The sequence below is a fragment of the Rana temporaria genome, chromosome 3 (genome assembly GCF_905171775.1).
Source record: "Rana temporaria chromosome 3, aRanTem1.1, whole genome shotgun sequence".
Lineage (NCBI taxonomy): Eukaryota > Metazoa > Chordata > Amphibia > Anura > Ranidae > Rana > Rana temporaria.
Window position 1 is genome coordinate 137,502,975 of NC_053491.1, and position 17,363 is coordinate 137,520,337.

At 47.2% G+C, this 17,363-nt stretch overlaps 1 protein-coding gene across 2 annotated transcripts in view; it reads right to left on the reverse strand.

The window, feature by feature from the left end:
* Nucleotides 1-318: 318 nt before the first annotated feature.
* The window catches only part of RSBN1L (round spermatid basic protein 1 like), a 97,543-nt gene continuing 80,498 nt past the window's right edge, over nucleotides 319-17,363 (reverse strand). For both annotated transcript variants that reach the window (XM_040343468.1, XM_040343469.1), the window contains one exon: nucleotides 319-1,969. In XM_040343468.1, coding sequence (XP_040199402.1) covers nucleotides 1,367-1,969 — 603 coding nt within the window. In that variant the 3' untranslated portion in view covers nucleotides 319-1,366. The remainder of the gene's footprint in view (nucleotides 1,970-17,363) is intronic.

Here is a 17,363-nt window from a genome sequence, read left to right on the forward strand (position 1 = left end):
ATAATTTCAAAATGAAAACACGTGTAAAAGGGATGGAGGCCTTGCAATTTTCCTCAGAGCCCTGCGGGTGCAGCAGCTGATTGATAACTATATAAAATCACTCCCATACAGATTCACTTTGCACATTGACACAGACAAACCTGTATTCGCCATTTACTTCAGAGTAACAAAAAATAGGCATCTGCTACAAAAAGTTTGTTAAAATCCTTGCAATGTACATAGATCACGCAGAGGGGGATGTTTTTTCTCAACAAAAGTGGAGTTACCCTTTAATAGAAAAGCATTTAGTCTTGGTATTTTTTTTTCCAGACGCAGAAATCAAAATTATTCTGGTGTTTATTGACAAAGGCTAAACAAAGGTAAAGTCCATCATTTGGGATGTTTTTACAGGTTAATGTGCAAACTTCTAATCAATGCACACCTGTTTTTCTATACTGACCACATGCATGAATAAATGTAGCAAAAAATAATTCTGCTGCACAATCAAAGCTTTCATTGTAGGAAGCAGAGATGGGAACCATCTGATTACAAATGACTGCATGAACCCATCATCCTTGAAAACAGAAGAACTGCCAAGAGGGAAGCATTAAAAATGGAGCCATATACAACAAATTCTTCTAAAAGAATGGCCAGATTTGCCAAGAGATTTTTTCGGGTAGGGGTCATTAAAAGCATCTTTTGTTATTCAGCTAGAACCGTACCCCTGAAAATATCAACTGTCTGTGCTGTGCATAAAAGGTGACAATAAAAGTAACCATGCAGCTGTGTTGCTGGCGCTTGCCTTCAGTGCCCACTAATATACACCCAAACATGACTAACGTGGCCTTTTGTGCCACTATTATGGAAGAGCTGGACCTGTACAATGTAGAAATCCACAATGGTTTTCTTGAAAACATACAAGACTTTGCCCATAAATAAAACCAAATACATTGTTATGAACCTTTATTAGGTGGTTCACATTTCAGTATAAATCACACTAAAAAGATTTAAAAAAAGCTATTTACACTACAGTGCTGACACCTTTAAAATGAAAAATCGATATAAATAAGCTCTATGGAAAAGCCTGGAATTGTCAAAAAGAATTCTGGCTCATCTTACAAAAAATATATATGTTAATGTCAGCTCTATCCTAGAACCAAAACTGAAATTTTTAGAGAGACTTTATGTTAAACCTGCAGTGTTTACAGTGCATCTGGCCCTAAGTGCTTTGATATTTCACAGTTACGGACAGGCACTGAGGAATGTTACATCGCTACATAACTAGATTCAGTAACAGACTACAGGGCAAGTGGAAGCCTGCCCCATGATTTACAAAGCTTTACATTATTATTACGTTATGTAGAATAAAAAACTATATATACATATTTTAGCACAGATGTTCCTCTTTTGTCCGCACAACTGGGTTTGTTGGTATAGGTTGTGGAGTGTTCTCTTGAATGTCTCTCGAGTCTTGTTTAATGATTCCCAAAGTCTCGCTTCCAATCCTGCCTTGTGATTCCTTGGCATGTTCAGATTTTATTGTGCAAGTCTGACATTCTGCAGGAGTCATGGAAATAGTTGGAAGATTGATATTGCCAAATGAATCACCAGTTTGGTGGGGAGATACTGGTTCGTGTTTTACTTGCTGACATTTTTGCTCAAGGTCCTTTGACTGCCTGATGTCTGAAAACTGTACATGAGAGGTGTTTGTGCTAACAGCACAGAATTTATGCTCTTCTTTTCCAATGTTAGGTTTTACCTCTGTTTCTGAAATTGTTTCTTCCAAGTTACTGTTCTTTGCCACTTCTGAATTGTACATTTTCAGTCGGATATGCCAGGCCAGGCTGCACACTGCCGACACGGTCTTGAACTGATGAACAACATTTCTTGGAATAAAGTAGATGTCATCATCATATAACTGAATCCTAGCATAACGAATGCCTTCCCTACGAAGCTGGTTTAGCTTTGCATCATCAACCCATTGAACACACTGAAAAACAAAACAAACACACATATTACAGACTAGCTTATGAAAATGCACACAGAAAAATCACACACACTACAAATCTTTCACCATTAAGAGTTTTCTTTAACACCTTGCCCACTGGGCACTTTTACCCCCTTCCTGCCCAGTCCAATTTTCAGCGCTGTCACACTTTGAATGACAATTGTGCAGTCATGCTATACTGTACTTATAAGACATTTTTATAATTTTTCGCACAAATAGAGCTTACTTTTAGTAGTAGTTAATCACCATTGCTTAGCAAAAAAAAAAAAAACGAAAAAATACCAAATATTTAGAAAAAAAATTCAAAATAAAAAATTCAGTTTGTTATGCAATCTTGCACAGGTAATTTTTGTCCTTCACTGATGGGCACTGATAGGCTGCACTGATGAGGTGGATAATCAGTGCCCTGACTTTAAGTGCAGATGTACCCAACACAAGCTGGTTACTGGCTCTTCTCACGTTAGCATTAGGGGAGAAAATCCGATAACCGACTTGTGTTTATACCCTGTGATAAGCTGTCATTGGCCGACAGCTGATCAAGTGGTAAAAAGGACGTCTGTGGTTGTCCACAGGACTTTATGAGCACAGATTGCGCCGCCCACGTGCTGCGGGGCAGCAAGATCGTGGCAGGATGTCCATGGATGGCATTGGAAGCCGGCGCTGAAGCCATCTTTAGGCTATAGCGCGGGTGGCAAGCAGTTAAAGCAGAGGTCCGGGGCAAAAAAAATTAAAAAAAAATCACTGTGCACTGGAGCCATGTCCCCAGAGCATGGGCCAACTGCTTGTTTTGATCTAGGGGAGGGGACAGCAGAAATATGCTTACTTGACACACCGATCCTCCCCGCACTCCCATGCTCCAGCGGTCTTGAAAATGGATTGTTCTTGACATCAGCATGCTCCATAGACAGGAAGAATCCACTGCTGGACTGTGGGGGAGTGCAGTTTTCTGGTGGATCAGGCAAGTATGAAGTTTGTGCTAATCCCTAGAAAAAAAATGGAGCAGTTGACCCATGCAGTGTGGTCTCAGCCCCACTGCATACGGAAAGAAACGGCGTGCATTTGTATTCAGCCCCCTTTACTCCTATACCCCCAACTAAAATCTAGTGAAACAATTGCCTTCAAAAGTCACCTAATCAGTAAATAGAATCCACAGGTGTATAATTTAAACTCAGTATAAATACAGCTGTTCTTCAAAGCCATCAGAGGTTTGTTAGAGAACCTAACAAACAGCATCATTAAGGTCAAGGCACACCCCCGACAGATCAGGGATAAAGTTGTGGAAAAGTTTAAAGCAGGGTTAGGTTATAAAAAAAAAAATATCCCAAGCTTTGAACATCTCAGCACTGTTTAATCCATCACCCGAAAATGGCACAACTACAAACCTACCAAGACATGAACATCCACCTAAACAGACAGGCCAGGCAAGGAGAGCATTAGAGAAGCAGCCAAGAGGCCCATGGTAACTCTGCAGAAGCTGCAGAGATCCACAGCTCAGGTGGGAGAATCTGTCCACAGCACAATGACTAGTTGTGAACGCCACAAATCTGGCCTTTATGGAAGAGTGGCAAGAAGAAAGCCATTGTTGAAAGCAAGCTATAAGAAGTCCTGTTTTGCATTTAGGAAGCCATGTGGGGGACACAGCAAACAGGTGGAAGAAGGTGCTCTGGTCAAATGAGACCAAATTGAACTCTTTGTCCCCCTACACGTCGGGAAAACTGCCATGAGAGCTTTGGTCTGGAAACCCGGCCGTGTGTATGCCCTACCGCAGTCTTTTCCCATAGGAAAACTGCCGACGGGAAAAAAAGAGCTGGTTATTTTTTTTCCCAAAAGAAAGCCTTTTCTAAAGATGATGCACAAGAAAGATCGCAAAACAGTTTGCTGAAGACAAGCAGACCTAGGACATGGATTACTGGAACCATGTCCTGTGGTCTGATGAGACCAAGATAAACATATTTGATTCAGATGGTGTCAAGCGTGTGTGGCAGCAACCAGGTGAGGAGTACAAAAACAAGATGGTCTTGCCTACAGTCAAGCATGGTGGTGGGAGTGTCATGGTCTGGGGCTGCAAAAGTGCTGTCGGCACTGGAGAGCTACAGTTCATTGAGGGAAACATGAATGCCAAAATGTACTGCGACATACTGAAGCAGAGCATGATCCTCTCCCTTCAGAGACTGGGCTGCAGGGCAGTATTCCAACATGATAACGACCACAAACACATTTCCAAGACAACCACTGTCTTGCTAAAGAAGCCGAGAGTAAAGGTGATGGACTTTCCAAGCATGTCTCCAGGCCTAAATCCTATTGAGCATCTGTGGGGCATACTCAAAACAGAAGGTGGAGGAGCGCAAGGTCCCCAACATCCACCAGCTCCATGATGTCGTCATGGAGGAGTGGAAGATGACTCCAGTGGCAACCTGTGAAGCTCTGGTGAACTCCATGCCCAAGAGGGTTAAGGCAGTGCTGGAAAATAATGGTAGGCACACAAAATATTGACACTTTGGGCCCAATCTGGACATTTTCACTTAAGGGTGTACTCACTTTTGTTGCCAGCAGTTTGGAGATTAATGACTTTGTTATACAAGCTGTACACGCATTACTTTACATTGTAGCAAAGCGTAATCTCTTCAGTGTTGTCACATGAAAAGATAATAAAATATTTACAGAAATGCGAGGGGTGTACTCACTTTTGTGAGATACTGTATACGTTTTCTACATATGTTTTGGGAACGTCAATTTCCTGAGCGGTGCAATTAGGTCTTTTTAGACACTGAGATTATTACTGATATTTTGATTATTTGTGAAGCTACATAGACCAAGTCATCAGCCAGGAAATAATGGACATTCAGAATATACCTTGGATTGCTTTAACATGGGTCTGTAATTTACAATATATTGCAGGATATCTTGAACTATTACTGGTTGTTGATTCTGAACTCAACAGGTTAATTGAAAGATCTTAAATAAAAGATTGAAGCTACCTGGCTGTTGTGTACTATAAAGCTTGCTGTGGTAATTAAGTCTTCTACTGTGATGTAAATGAATCTAGGATTGCTTGTGCTAATTGACCCTGTATTGTGTGAAGGTCTATTGATGATAAATGTGTATTGTGAGTTAGCAGACAGCCTGAAGGTCAGGTGTCTGAATTATCAGTTGTAGTTAATTAGCTCATGTAAATTATGTCAGAGCCGGAGTCAGAATGTCTGACTAAAAGATGTGTATTGAGGGGGCTCATTAGGAACCATTGTATAATGTTGTGGGTGGAGTTGGGTCATTGTTCATTTGGACTGCAGTATCTTAACTGTATATAAGAGCCTGATTTTCCCAATAAATGGTCTATTCGTGTGGAACCTCAAACAGAGCTGTGTGTCTCGTTATTGGGGTTAGTTTGCCTGACTGTGGAGTGTCGATAGCCGTCTTGGGTTCGGGAATGGAATATCTTAAACAGCGTTAACCCCTGTCCCATTTGGGGTTCCGTTACAGGGACTTCCATGCCAAAATCATCCATTCACAGATTCTGGCTCCATTCCCTGCCAACCAGCTGTAACAAGAAGCAAGGCCCTTCACATGGTTTGGTGCATTCTCTGGATTCCAGTGGCAGATTCTTGCAGCTGGAATGACCAGGGCATGCGAATAGTAGCTGGCTGCATCCAGGCTTAGCCATCTGCAGATAAACACTTGGTGTGTGGCTACATGCAAAAAGCGGTAGCAGCCGTCAGCCTCTCATTTAGTTTATATAGTCTGAGCAGCCTGTGTTATTTGCATGTCCTGATCCTTGCAAGAATCTGCTGCTAGAATCTGGTGATTTAAACTAACCAGCCATGTGAGAGGGGCCCAAGGCCCTTCCTACCAAACTATAAGTAATGTCCTGACAACGGGGAGAAACTACACCAATGAAAACATACACAGCATGTAGCAATAGCTACACTAATTCAATATCAAAAACAAATCCATGTAGTTCCCAAATCCTATCATACACAATGAAAACCAATTGACTGTTGCAATCTCTGCACCCCCTTCCCCCAAACACCATGGTTAAAAGAAAACAAATTGAAAAGTGAAAAAAGTTTGAAAGTTGAAAACATAAAACTTACCAAAAAGATTGCCAGACCTATGTGTAATATTAATAAAGGTAGTTAACTGGAATTGCTACATTCAGGGGGTGGGAAAGTTTCCACCAAATCGCTGGTGAGGTTATATCCATCTCCTATACACACACAGCAGCAAAGAGATGACATTGGTTCTAGACTTTCTACTCTATCAAAACCATTATAAAAAGTTTTGGCTAGAGCTGGGCTTAAGGAAAAGCCAAAAAACAGTGTTAGGACCACTGCGATCTCCTTCCGTTAATTGGTGCCTTATTTAATCAAATTTGACCCATAATCCTCCCTTTTGGCTGCTCTTGAAATGCAACCAATCTTGGCCATACATACATCCATCCTTTGTTGCTGGTGGGTACAGCAAAGTGCTATGGACTCTGGCTGGGGTATTGCACCTTGCCGGATGTGGTGACTGCATTCATTTAAATTTCACATATTCTTACCTGCCAATTCTGCCATTAACTCGCTTCTTGTCCTAGGGCAACTGTATTGAGCAGTGTTGTCACCCCAGGACATGGAGTGTGCTAGGACTACATAACACCTCCCCTCTTCCCTAAAACAGGGGGAGGGGATTTGTAGTCCATAGAGATAGCAGGAGACTATGCTAACTGATAACAGTCCAGAGGACGCACACACAAATTTAGCTTCCAAGACTTCTGGCTAGACTTCAGGGAAAAAAAATAAAAAAAAATAGAATTTTTGTACTCACAGTAAAATCCTTTTCTCTGAAGTCCATGGATGGACACAACCTCCCTTATAACTGAGCGAGGTGGGGTTCACCGCTCCAGGGAAATCCCAAGTGCAATGGTGGATAAGTCCAGGTGGATGTGGGTGCTGGCAATGCACTAGGCAATGAAAAGTAGCAAAGGACGGATGGACGGCCGCACACCAAAGAACTCGAGTTGTCTTTATTGAAGGAACATGAGCAAATACACAGCAGAATACACAGCAGAATTCAAAAACAGCCAACGCGTTTTACACTTAGTGCTTATTCATGGCCATGAATAAGAACTAAGTGTGAAACGCATCGGCCGTTTTTGATTTCTGCTGTGTATTTGCGGTGTTTGTTCATGTTCCTTCAATAAAGACAACTCAATAGTTCTTTGGTATGCGGCCGTCCATCCGTCCTTTGCTACTTTCCATAACCTCCCTTATACTGTTGACTGTAAGGTTATGTTCCGTCTATTAGGGGAGGACTAGGCAGACATGTTAAGGGTTAAAACATGTAAACTTTAGCAAAGCTGAAACAGCCCCGCCCAGGGGGCGGTCCCTCTGGTCATAAACCCCTCACACTGCACTAAGCAGCTCAGTTCGTCAAAGAGCAGTACAAAAAAAAAAAAAGAGGGGTGGGTGCTGTGTCCGTCAATGGACTTCAGAGAAAAGGTTCTTTATGGTGAGTACAAAAATCCTATTTTCTCCATCGTCCATGGACAAACACAGCTTTCTTATACTCTTGACTGTAGGGACGTCCCCAAGCAGTGTCAGAAACGAGGGGTGGGAACAGCAAACACCAAAACTTCACCCCAACACACTAGAGCTCAACGGAGGAGATGCAACCTTAAACTGCCGTCTGCAAAACTTTGCGGCTGAAGCAGGCATTCAAAGATGCACCAACATCAACCTTGTAAAACTTGGTGAAAGTGTGAGCGGATGACCAGGTTGTCGCCTTACACACCTGTGAAACAGACGGTTGATGTCGAAAAGCCCAGGAAGCACCAATTGCCCTGGTCGAATGCGCCGTGACAGGAAAAGGAGGCGCCCGCCCCTTCAGGGCGTAAGCTTGAATCACGATCTGTCTGATCCACTGAGAAATGGTTGCCGACGAGACCGTTGGGTCTTTCTTTGGACCAGTCATCGATACAAACAGTGAGTCTGACTGCCGAAGCGGAGCCGTAGCAGACAGATACACCGGCAGAGCACATACCACGTCTAAGGAATGTAACCCAGCCTCCTTGGGATGTGACGGCCAAAAGACACAAGGATGGAAGTCCAATGATTCAGATGGAAGAGCGAAACCACCTTTGGAAGAAAGGAAGGCTGTGGGCGTAGCACCGCTTAATCTCTATGGAGGACCAAGTAGGGGGACTTGCAAGACAAGGCCGCCAACTCAGAGACCCGTCTAACTGACGTAATGGCCACTAGAAAGGCAACTTTCTGAGAGAGCGTTGAGAGGAATTTCTCTGATCTCAAAATGAGGTTTCTGAAACATCGAGAGCACCAGGTTCAAATCCCACGGAGGTAGTGGTGGTCGAACCAGAGGAGCCACATGTCGAACCCCTTGAACAAATGTACTCACCAGTAAGTGGGACGGCCCCTTAATGGTGCCTAAGGCAAGTTTCTGGTCTACTCCCCGCTGTTAAAACAGCAGGATTCTAGAAACAGAATATGTACGTGGATGCCACCCCATCTCTTCACACATGGAGATGTAGGACTTCCACGTGCGATTGTAAATCTTCAGAGAAGATGACTTCCGTGCCCTCAGCATGGTGGAAATAACCGAATCCGTCAGGCCCCGGTCTCTCAGCACCTGGCTTTCAACAGCCATGTCGTTAAAGCCAGAGACTGTAAAGCAGGATGAAGAATGGGACCCTGTGAGAGAAGGTCCTCCCACATTTGTAGCCGCCAAGGAGCATCCGCCACCAGGCGTATTAGGTCGGTGTACCAAGGGCTCTGGGGCAATTAGGATCATTGGGATCCCCTCGGATTCCGCTCTGTGGAGCGGACGAGGAAGCAGTTTCAGTGGGGGAAAAGCATATATCAGCCGATACTAGATTCCTCCTGTGTCCAGCGACCCTGTGTCGACTGAACACCCCAGACTCCCCCCCCCCCCCAACTGGTCAGGTTGGCGTCCGTCGTGATCACTGTCCAGTGAAAGGGAAGGAATGACTTCCCGGCACGAAGAGCCGGAAATCTCAGCCAACAGACCAAGTCCTGACTAGTGGGCTCACCCGGATTTGACAATCCAGGGACAACAGAGACTTTTTCCATTTGGACAGAATCTCCTTCTGCAAGACTCAAGTGTGGAATTGAGCAAACATTACTGCCTCAAAGGAGGCTACCATGAGACCCAGGACTCGCAGCGACGACCACCTGCGGGATGCCAACAGCTTCACTGCCTTCTGAAGAGTCTGCAATTTTTCCAAGGTGAGAAAAACTCTTGCCTCCGAGGAGTCTAGAATCAGACCCAAATACTCCAAGTGCTAAGTCTGTACCAACACCAACTTCTGGAAGTTCAGCATCCAGCCAAACTCTTGGAGGGTCTGACTGGCAATCGCCACGTCCTCCTCCAATTCTGAGCTTGAAGCAGCTTTCAGAAGCAGATCGTCCAAGTAGCCCACAATTGTGATTCCTTGCGGTCTCAGCAAGGCCAAAATCAGGGCAAGCACCTTGGTAAAAACCCTTGGAGCTGATGTCAGGCCAAAAGGAAAAGCCACAAATTGATAGTGGTCTTTCCCGACCGCAAAACGCAGGAACCTCTGATGCACGACATATATGGGGACATGCAAGTATGGGTCCCACCAGAAAATCCCCCGGATGGAGAGCAGTGACCACAAAGCGAACCGATTCCATCCTGAACTTCCGAACCCTTATATTGCATTGAAAGCTTTGAGGTCCAGGATTGGGCGGACCACAGATTTGAGTAGAAACCCTGAAACATTTCCTGCAGTGGTACAGGTATGATTACCCCGCAGCTCTGCAAGTCCAGCACTGCGTGGCGTCCCGACGAGCCGAGAGGAAGGTTTGAGGGAAATAATCTGTTTGGTGGACGAGAAAGAAATTCTGTCTTGTACCCTGATGAAACCACTTCGCAGACCCACTGGTAGGAAATCAGGGAGGTCCGCCAAGCTGCAAACTCATGCAGACGTCCCCACACCCGAGAGTTGGGCAGGGGGCAAACCTTCATGCTGTCGCAGATTTGTTCGCATGATTGTTTGGCTTGCGAACCCAGGGGCGTTTCTGTCCCTCAGCAGGCTCTTTGCCGGTCTGAGGACGCCTACCTGTGGGACCTGACTGACATAAAAAATACCACTTTTGTGCGAAAAAAAAAAAAAAAAAAAAAAAAGAGGGTCCCAGCCTGCGGCGTGGCTTTTCCTTTTCTGGACTGGGGGAGGAGCGTACTCTTACCCCCGTGGCATACTTTATGTCGTCATCCAGGGAGGCACCAAAATAGCCTCCCGCCCCAGAAAGGCAAATCTGCCAGAGCCTTCTTGGAAGTCAGGTCTGCAGACCAGACCTTAAGCCAAATCAGGCGTCGCAGAACCACTGCAAATACTGAGGCTCTGGAGATCAAGGGCGCTGCATCCAGGGCTGCAGACATACTTGAGGCTCTGCATTAACTGGTCAGCCAGTTCCACGCATCCTGGAGAAGCATGATGCTCTTCCAACTCCTGGTGCAATAGTCTTGCCCATTCAGTAAGCGTCTGACACCAGTGCCGTAGCCAAAATAAGCTGCAAAGCTGAACCCAGCATAGAGAAAATGGACTGACCTACCGCTTTGACTCTCCTGTCAGCAAGGTCCTTAAATGCAGGGGTTCCCTCAACCGTAATCGTAGCTGCTTTGTTCAACCTGGATACCGGGGGGTCCCCAACAGGGAGAGATGCCCACTTTTTTAAAAGGCTCTTCTCAAAGGGATAACGGACCGCCATACGCTTAGGGACCGCAAAGGTCCTCTGCGGTCCTTCCCATTCCTTGTCTATGAACTGATCAATAGTCACATAAGGAAACACTTTAGCAGTGCGGGCCTGCTTGTGGGACCCAAAAGGGACCGACCCCTCAGCAGATGTCATGGCAGTATCTTCTAGCTTAAAAGCTCCAACCAGTGCCTTCTCTTGCGCTGACCCTTCTCCTCACTGTCCAAAAGGTCCTAGTCAACATCCTCCGATACCTCAGAACCAGGGCCCTGGGCCGTAGCCGGGCCCAAGTCAGAGCTATCCACAGGAGATGGTGGGGGCGTTTAACCCTCCCCCCCCTTGCGCCCACACACCGCTTCCACCCTGGTAACAAATGATTCCAGGACTGCCAACCCAGTGTCCACAGGGGCCGCAGGGGCACCGGTTGTCACCACTGGAATGCCTGGGGAAGAAGCGCCAGCTTCCGACACCATGATGACCCGCTCCCCCGACAGCCCTTAGGGACTAAAGTCAAGGTACAAGTGCACTAAAAGAGACCCACCCTCCTTGCTGTACTGACCAAAAGGGGTATCCCAGGGGACTCGCCACCCTGACAAGAAAAGCTGCACAGCGCTGCGGTCCACTCTCCTTTACACTGTGTAAAGTCCCCCCAGCACTAGAGGCCAAAACCTGTTAAAAAAAAAAAACACACACCAAGATGGCCACCTCAGGAAAAAAAAAGAGCACAAGCTTCTAGAAAATGGCCGCCCGCTGTAACAGCCTGCGCAACAGCGCGGCTACAAGAAAATGTCCACCAGCCGCATTTCAATAGCAGCAGTGCGGCCACAAGAAAATGGCGCCGATTTAAAAGAAAAAACGGCACCTAGGGACACGGAGGTGGATGAGAAGGCCGAAAAAACAGTGGCCCCAGAGCGGAGGACCCCCCCCCATGGCAGACCACCCACACAGAACGGGCTCAGAACACCCTGCAGCCCCCAGCCAGGATAGGAAAAACAACCCCTCAGGTACATCCCAGGTCAGTCACAGCAGGCCCATGTATGGTGGAGGAGGGAAGGGACGGGAGGAGAGGAAAGGAAGGACACAAGACCCCCTAATCGACCCCCCCTAGGAAAGCCCAGCTGTTCCATCCTGCCAAGACCGGAGGAAAAAGTACTTACCCGTCCCTGCGAGGACTGCTGGCGCGTTCCTGACAGACCCACTTCCGAGCAGTACGGAGTAGCTGCCGGCCACTGCCCACTGTGACACAGACAGCTAGCAGCCTAGTCATATGTGAGCCCCGGAGCAAAGAAAGCTCACCAGCCACCCCTGGAGCAATGGGGTATGTCGTGGCTGATCCACCGTGCTGCTAAGGCCTGCTCACGCTCGATGGCCGTACTGGGGGGGGGGGGGACTATAGAGATCTATATAATCCAGTTTGTCACCCAGCCAGCAGTTGATAGAAGATCTCAGGATCAAAAAAATAAATAAAAAAACCAACCTCTAAAAATAAAAGTTCAGGACCATGGGTCCAAAAGGGAGCCAGATCCTTCTCTACTAGGCAGAAAAAAACTGGAGCTGCTTAGTGCAGCGTGAGGGGCTATGACCAGAGGGACTGCCCTCTGGGCAGGGCGGTTTCAGCTTTGCTAAAGTTTACATGTTTTAACCATAAACATGTCTGCCTTGTCCTCTCCAAATAGACGGAACATAACTACAGTCAAGAGTATAAGGAAGCTGTGTCCATCCATGGACGATAGAGAAAAAAGTTTTTTAATGGTATTTTTAACAGACCAGACCAAAAGGGAGTAAACAGGGGGATGTCTATGCAGCGTGTCTTCAAAAAAACTTTGCCAGTCACCTGAAGGTACCAGCCTGCATCTCAGGGCCTATGAATATTAAGACTGTTTCCTGTACTGTATCATTAAAGCGGAGGTTCACCCAAACTGACAACATTATTCTAAAACAATCATTGCACAGCGCACATACTGAATTGCCACAACATTTAGAAAAAAAAAATACCTTATCTAAACTGTGACTTCCGGGGATTCCCCTCCCGTGGGAGTAGGCGTATATTATCCTTTCCCCAGCGCCGCAATGCGATGTGGGACTTGTCTTGTCACATTCGGCTCCCCATCACAGATTGTTCCAGAAGTGACGTTTCGTCGCCGCCATCTTGCTACACCCCACACTCCTGCACAGCAATGATAGAGTGAGAAGGGGGCAAGGGGACATCTTGTTACACCCACCGGAGTTAGATTTCATAGTTATTTTCAACACAAAAACGGGGCTTATATGCTTAAATACAGTATTTGTAAATCAGTTTTATGTTGAAAATAACTGAAATCTAAAACGTTGTTGGGTGTAACAAGATGTCTGCTTGCCTCCTTCTCAGTCTATCATTACTGTGCAGGAGTGTGGGGTGTAGCAAGATGGCGGTGACGAAGCGTCACTTCCAGAGCAATCTGTGATGGCGAGCCGAATGTGAGAAAACACTAAGGCGAAATTTTATAAGTCCTTCTTTCCCGAGAAAAACGGACCGCAATTTTATACAGCAACCAAAGTAGTGCGTGTACCTTCCTATGCTTATACCCCAGTGAATGCTGAAAAAAAAAAAAAAGTTTGGCCGCGGAACCACCGCTTTAAGATATTTAACCACTTGCTGGCCACCCTTTTACTGCTACAGATTGTAAGCTCTAACGAGCAGGGCCCTCTAATCCCTCCTGTATTAATTTACATTGTGACTGTACTGTCTTCCCTGATGTAAAGCGCTGCGCAAACTGTTGGCGCTAAATAAATCCTGTATAATAATAATAATAATATTATTATAGGGTAGCAGCTGTGCACAGGGTCATGTATATATATATATATATATACGCAATTCTGCACTTTAGACTCTAGGGGGTGCGCGTGCGCTGCCGGTGGGCTGATTCCATTGTGAAAATTCACAGCATAAGCTGATCTGTGGGTCCCAGCAATCATTAGTATTACAAAGAGAACTGGGAATCGTTGCCTTGAAAAAGTATTCATACCCCTTGAAATTTTCTACATTTGGTCATGTTATAACCAAAAACGTAAATGTGTTTTTTTGGGATTTTATGTGATAGACAAACACAAAGTGGCACAAAATTGTGAAGTGAAAGAAAAATGTTTTTTAAACTTTTTTATACAAATATCTAAAAAGTGTGGCATGCATTTGTATTCAGCCCCCGAGTCAATACTTTGTAGAACCAACACCTTTCGCTGCAATTACAGCTGCAAGTCTTTTTGGGGATGTCTCTACCAAATTTGCACATCTAGAGAGTGACACTTGTGTCCATTTTCCTTTGAAAAATAGCTCAAGCTCTGTTAGATTGGATGGAGAGTGTCTATAAACAGCAATTTTCAAGTCTTGCCACAGATTACCAATTAAATTTAGATCAGAGCTTTGACTGGACCATTCTAACACATAAATATGCTTTGATCTAAACTATTCCATTGTAGCTCTGGCTGTATTTTTAGGGTCGTTGCCCTGCTGGAAGGTGAGCCTCTGCCCCAGTCTCAAGTCTTTTGAAGACCAACAGGTTTTCTTCTAAGATCGCCCTGTATTTGGCACCATCCATCTTCAACTCTGACCAGCTTCCCTGACCCTGCTGAAAAAAAGTATCCCCACAGCATGCTGCCACCACCACCCCAAGTTTCACAGATGGTGTGTTCAGGGTGATGTACAGTGTTAGTTTTTCGCCACACATAGCATTTTGCTTTTAGGCTAAAAAGTAAAATGTTGGCCTCATCTGACCAGAGCACCCTCTTCCACGTGTTTGCTGTGTCCCCTACATGGCTTCTCGCAAACTGCAAATGGGACTTCTTATGGCTTTCTTTCACGACTGATAGTTGGACAGATTCTCTCAGCCAGAGCCGGCTCTAAACTTTGTGAGGCCTTAGGCATAACTTGAACATGAGGCACTAAAGTTTCTGGATTATGACTCATGGGGAAAGCAAAAGAATTGTCAAAGGATCGGGAAAAGTTAGTTGAACTGTATAAAATAGGAAAAATACCGTATTTATCGGCGTATACCGCGCACTTTTTTGCCCTGAAGATCTTCAGGGCAAAATCGTGGGTGCGCGATATACGCCGATACCCGCACTGTGTTTGAACCACTGCGCCGACATATACCGAGCGCAGTACACTCGGGTATAGTCGGGCAGGCTCGGCTCCTCTCGCGGTCACGTCCTGTACGCAAGAGGAGCCGAGCCTGCCCGACTATACCCGAGTGTACTGCTCTCGGTATATGTCGGCGGAGTGGTTCAAACACAGCGCGGGAAGTGGGGAGGACACTACGATGGCCGCAGAAGGACGCCGGACCGGACGAGGCCACCGATGGACGCGATAGACGATGGGCAAGACACTGACGAGGGGCACCAAACTAAGTATTTATTTTTTCCAGGAATTTCCTTCAAGTTCGGGGATGCGCGCTATACGCCGGGGCGCGTTATAGCAAGATAAATACGGTATATAAAAGCATATCAAATTAATTGAGCATGCCAATCAGCAGTGTTAAAACTCTAATCAAGAAGTGAAAAATAAGGGGTTCTGTTAAAACTAGGGTTGTCCCGATACCGATACTAGTATCGGTATCGGGACCGATTCCGAGTTTTTCCGGCGGTACTCAGACGCCGATACCCCGCCCCGATACATAAATAGAATACTTGCCGCCGAACGCCACCGCCGAACGCCGCCCGCCGCCACGAAACGCCGTAATCCGCCGCCATTCGCCTCATCCCCGCTGCCGCCGACTCTGTAATACGGGCGGGAACATTACAGCTTTGAATAGCTGTAATGATTCGCACCACGCATAGACACTCCCCCTCGCTCGGGTGAACTGTCCAATCCCGAGCGAGGGGGGAGTGTCTATACGCAAGGGCGGCGCCAATCATAACAGAGATTCAAAGTTGTAATGTTCCCGCCCGTATTACAGAGTCGGCGGCAGCGGGGATGCAGGTAAGCGTGACATGGCTGGATGGGGGGAGACGCTGCATGGGGGGAGACGCTGGATGGGGGGGGACGCTGGCTGGATGGGGGGTGACGCTGGCTGCATGGGGGGACGCTGGCTGCATGGGGGGACGCTGGCTGCATGGGGGGTGACGCTGGCTGCATGGGGGGTGACGCTGGCTGCATGGGGGGTGACGCTGGCTGCATGGGGGGTGACGCTGGCTGCATGGGGGGTGACGCTGGCTGCATGGGGGGTGACGCTGGCTGCATGGGGGGTGACGCTGGCTGCATGGGGGGTGACGCTGGCTGCATGGGGGGTGACGCTGGCTGCATGGGGGGTGACGCTGGCTGCATGGGGGGTGACGCTGGCTGCATGGGGGGTGACGCTGGCTGCATGGGGGGTGACGCTGGCTGCATGGGGGGTGACGCTGGCTGCATGGGGGGTGACGCTGGCTGCATGGGGGGTGACGCTGGCTGCATGGAGGGTGACAATGGCTGGGGGAATACATTGCTGGATGGGGGGTGACGCTGGCTGGATGGGGGGTGACGCTGGCTGCATGGGGGGTGACGCTGGCTGCATGGGGGGTGACGCTGGCTGCATGGGGGGTGACGCTGGCTGCATGGGGGGTGACGCTGGCTGCATGGGGGGTGACGCTGGCTGCATGGGGGGTGACGCTGGCTGCATGGGGGGTGACGCTGGCTGCATGGGGGGTGACGCTGGCTGCATGGGGGGTGACAATGGCTGGGGGAATACATTGCTGGATGGGGGGTGACGCTGGCTGGATGGGGGGTGACAATGGCTGGGGGAATACATTGCTGGATGGGGGGTGACAATGGCTGGATGGGGGGATACATTGCTGCATGGGGGGTGACAATGGCTGGATGGGGGGTGACGCTGGCTGGATGGGGGGTGACGCTGGCTGGATGGGGGGTGACGCTGGCTGGATGGGGGGTGACGCTGGCTGGATGGGGGGTGACGCTGGCTGGATGGGGGGTGACGCTGGCTGGATGGGGGGTGACGCTGGCTGGATGGGGGGATACATGGCTGCATCTGTGGGGGGACATCGCTGCATTTGGGGACACATTTTAAAAAAAGTATCGGTATTCGGTATCGGCGACTACTTGAAAAAAAGTATCGGTACTCGTACTCGGTCCTAAAAAAGTGGTATCGGGACAACCCTAGTTAAAACCAAACCACGTTCAAGTAGAGCAACTAAAATTTCAGCCACAACTGCCAGAAAAATTGTTCGGGAGGCAAAGAAAAACCCACAAATAACTTGTATGCCAAACAGCACAGAGACAAGCCTCATACCTTCTGGCACAAATTCATTTGGAATGATGAGACCAGTTTTTTTGGCAACAACCATAAACGCTACATTTGGAGAGGAGTTAACAAGGCCTATGATTAAAGGTACACCATTCTTACTGTGAAACACAAAGGTGGATCGCTGATGTTTTGGGGATATGTGGGCTACAAACGGCACAGGAAATTTGGTCAAAATTGTTGGCAAGATGAATGCAGTATGTTATCAAAAAAATACTGGAGGAATATTTGAATTCAGTAGCCAGGAAACTGCACATGGGATGTACTTGGACATTCCAACATGACAATCCAAAACACAAGGCCAAGTCGACCTGTCATTGACTACAGCAGAATAAAGTAATGGTTCTGGAGTGGCCATCTCAGTCTCCTGACCTCAAT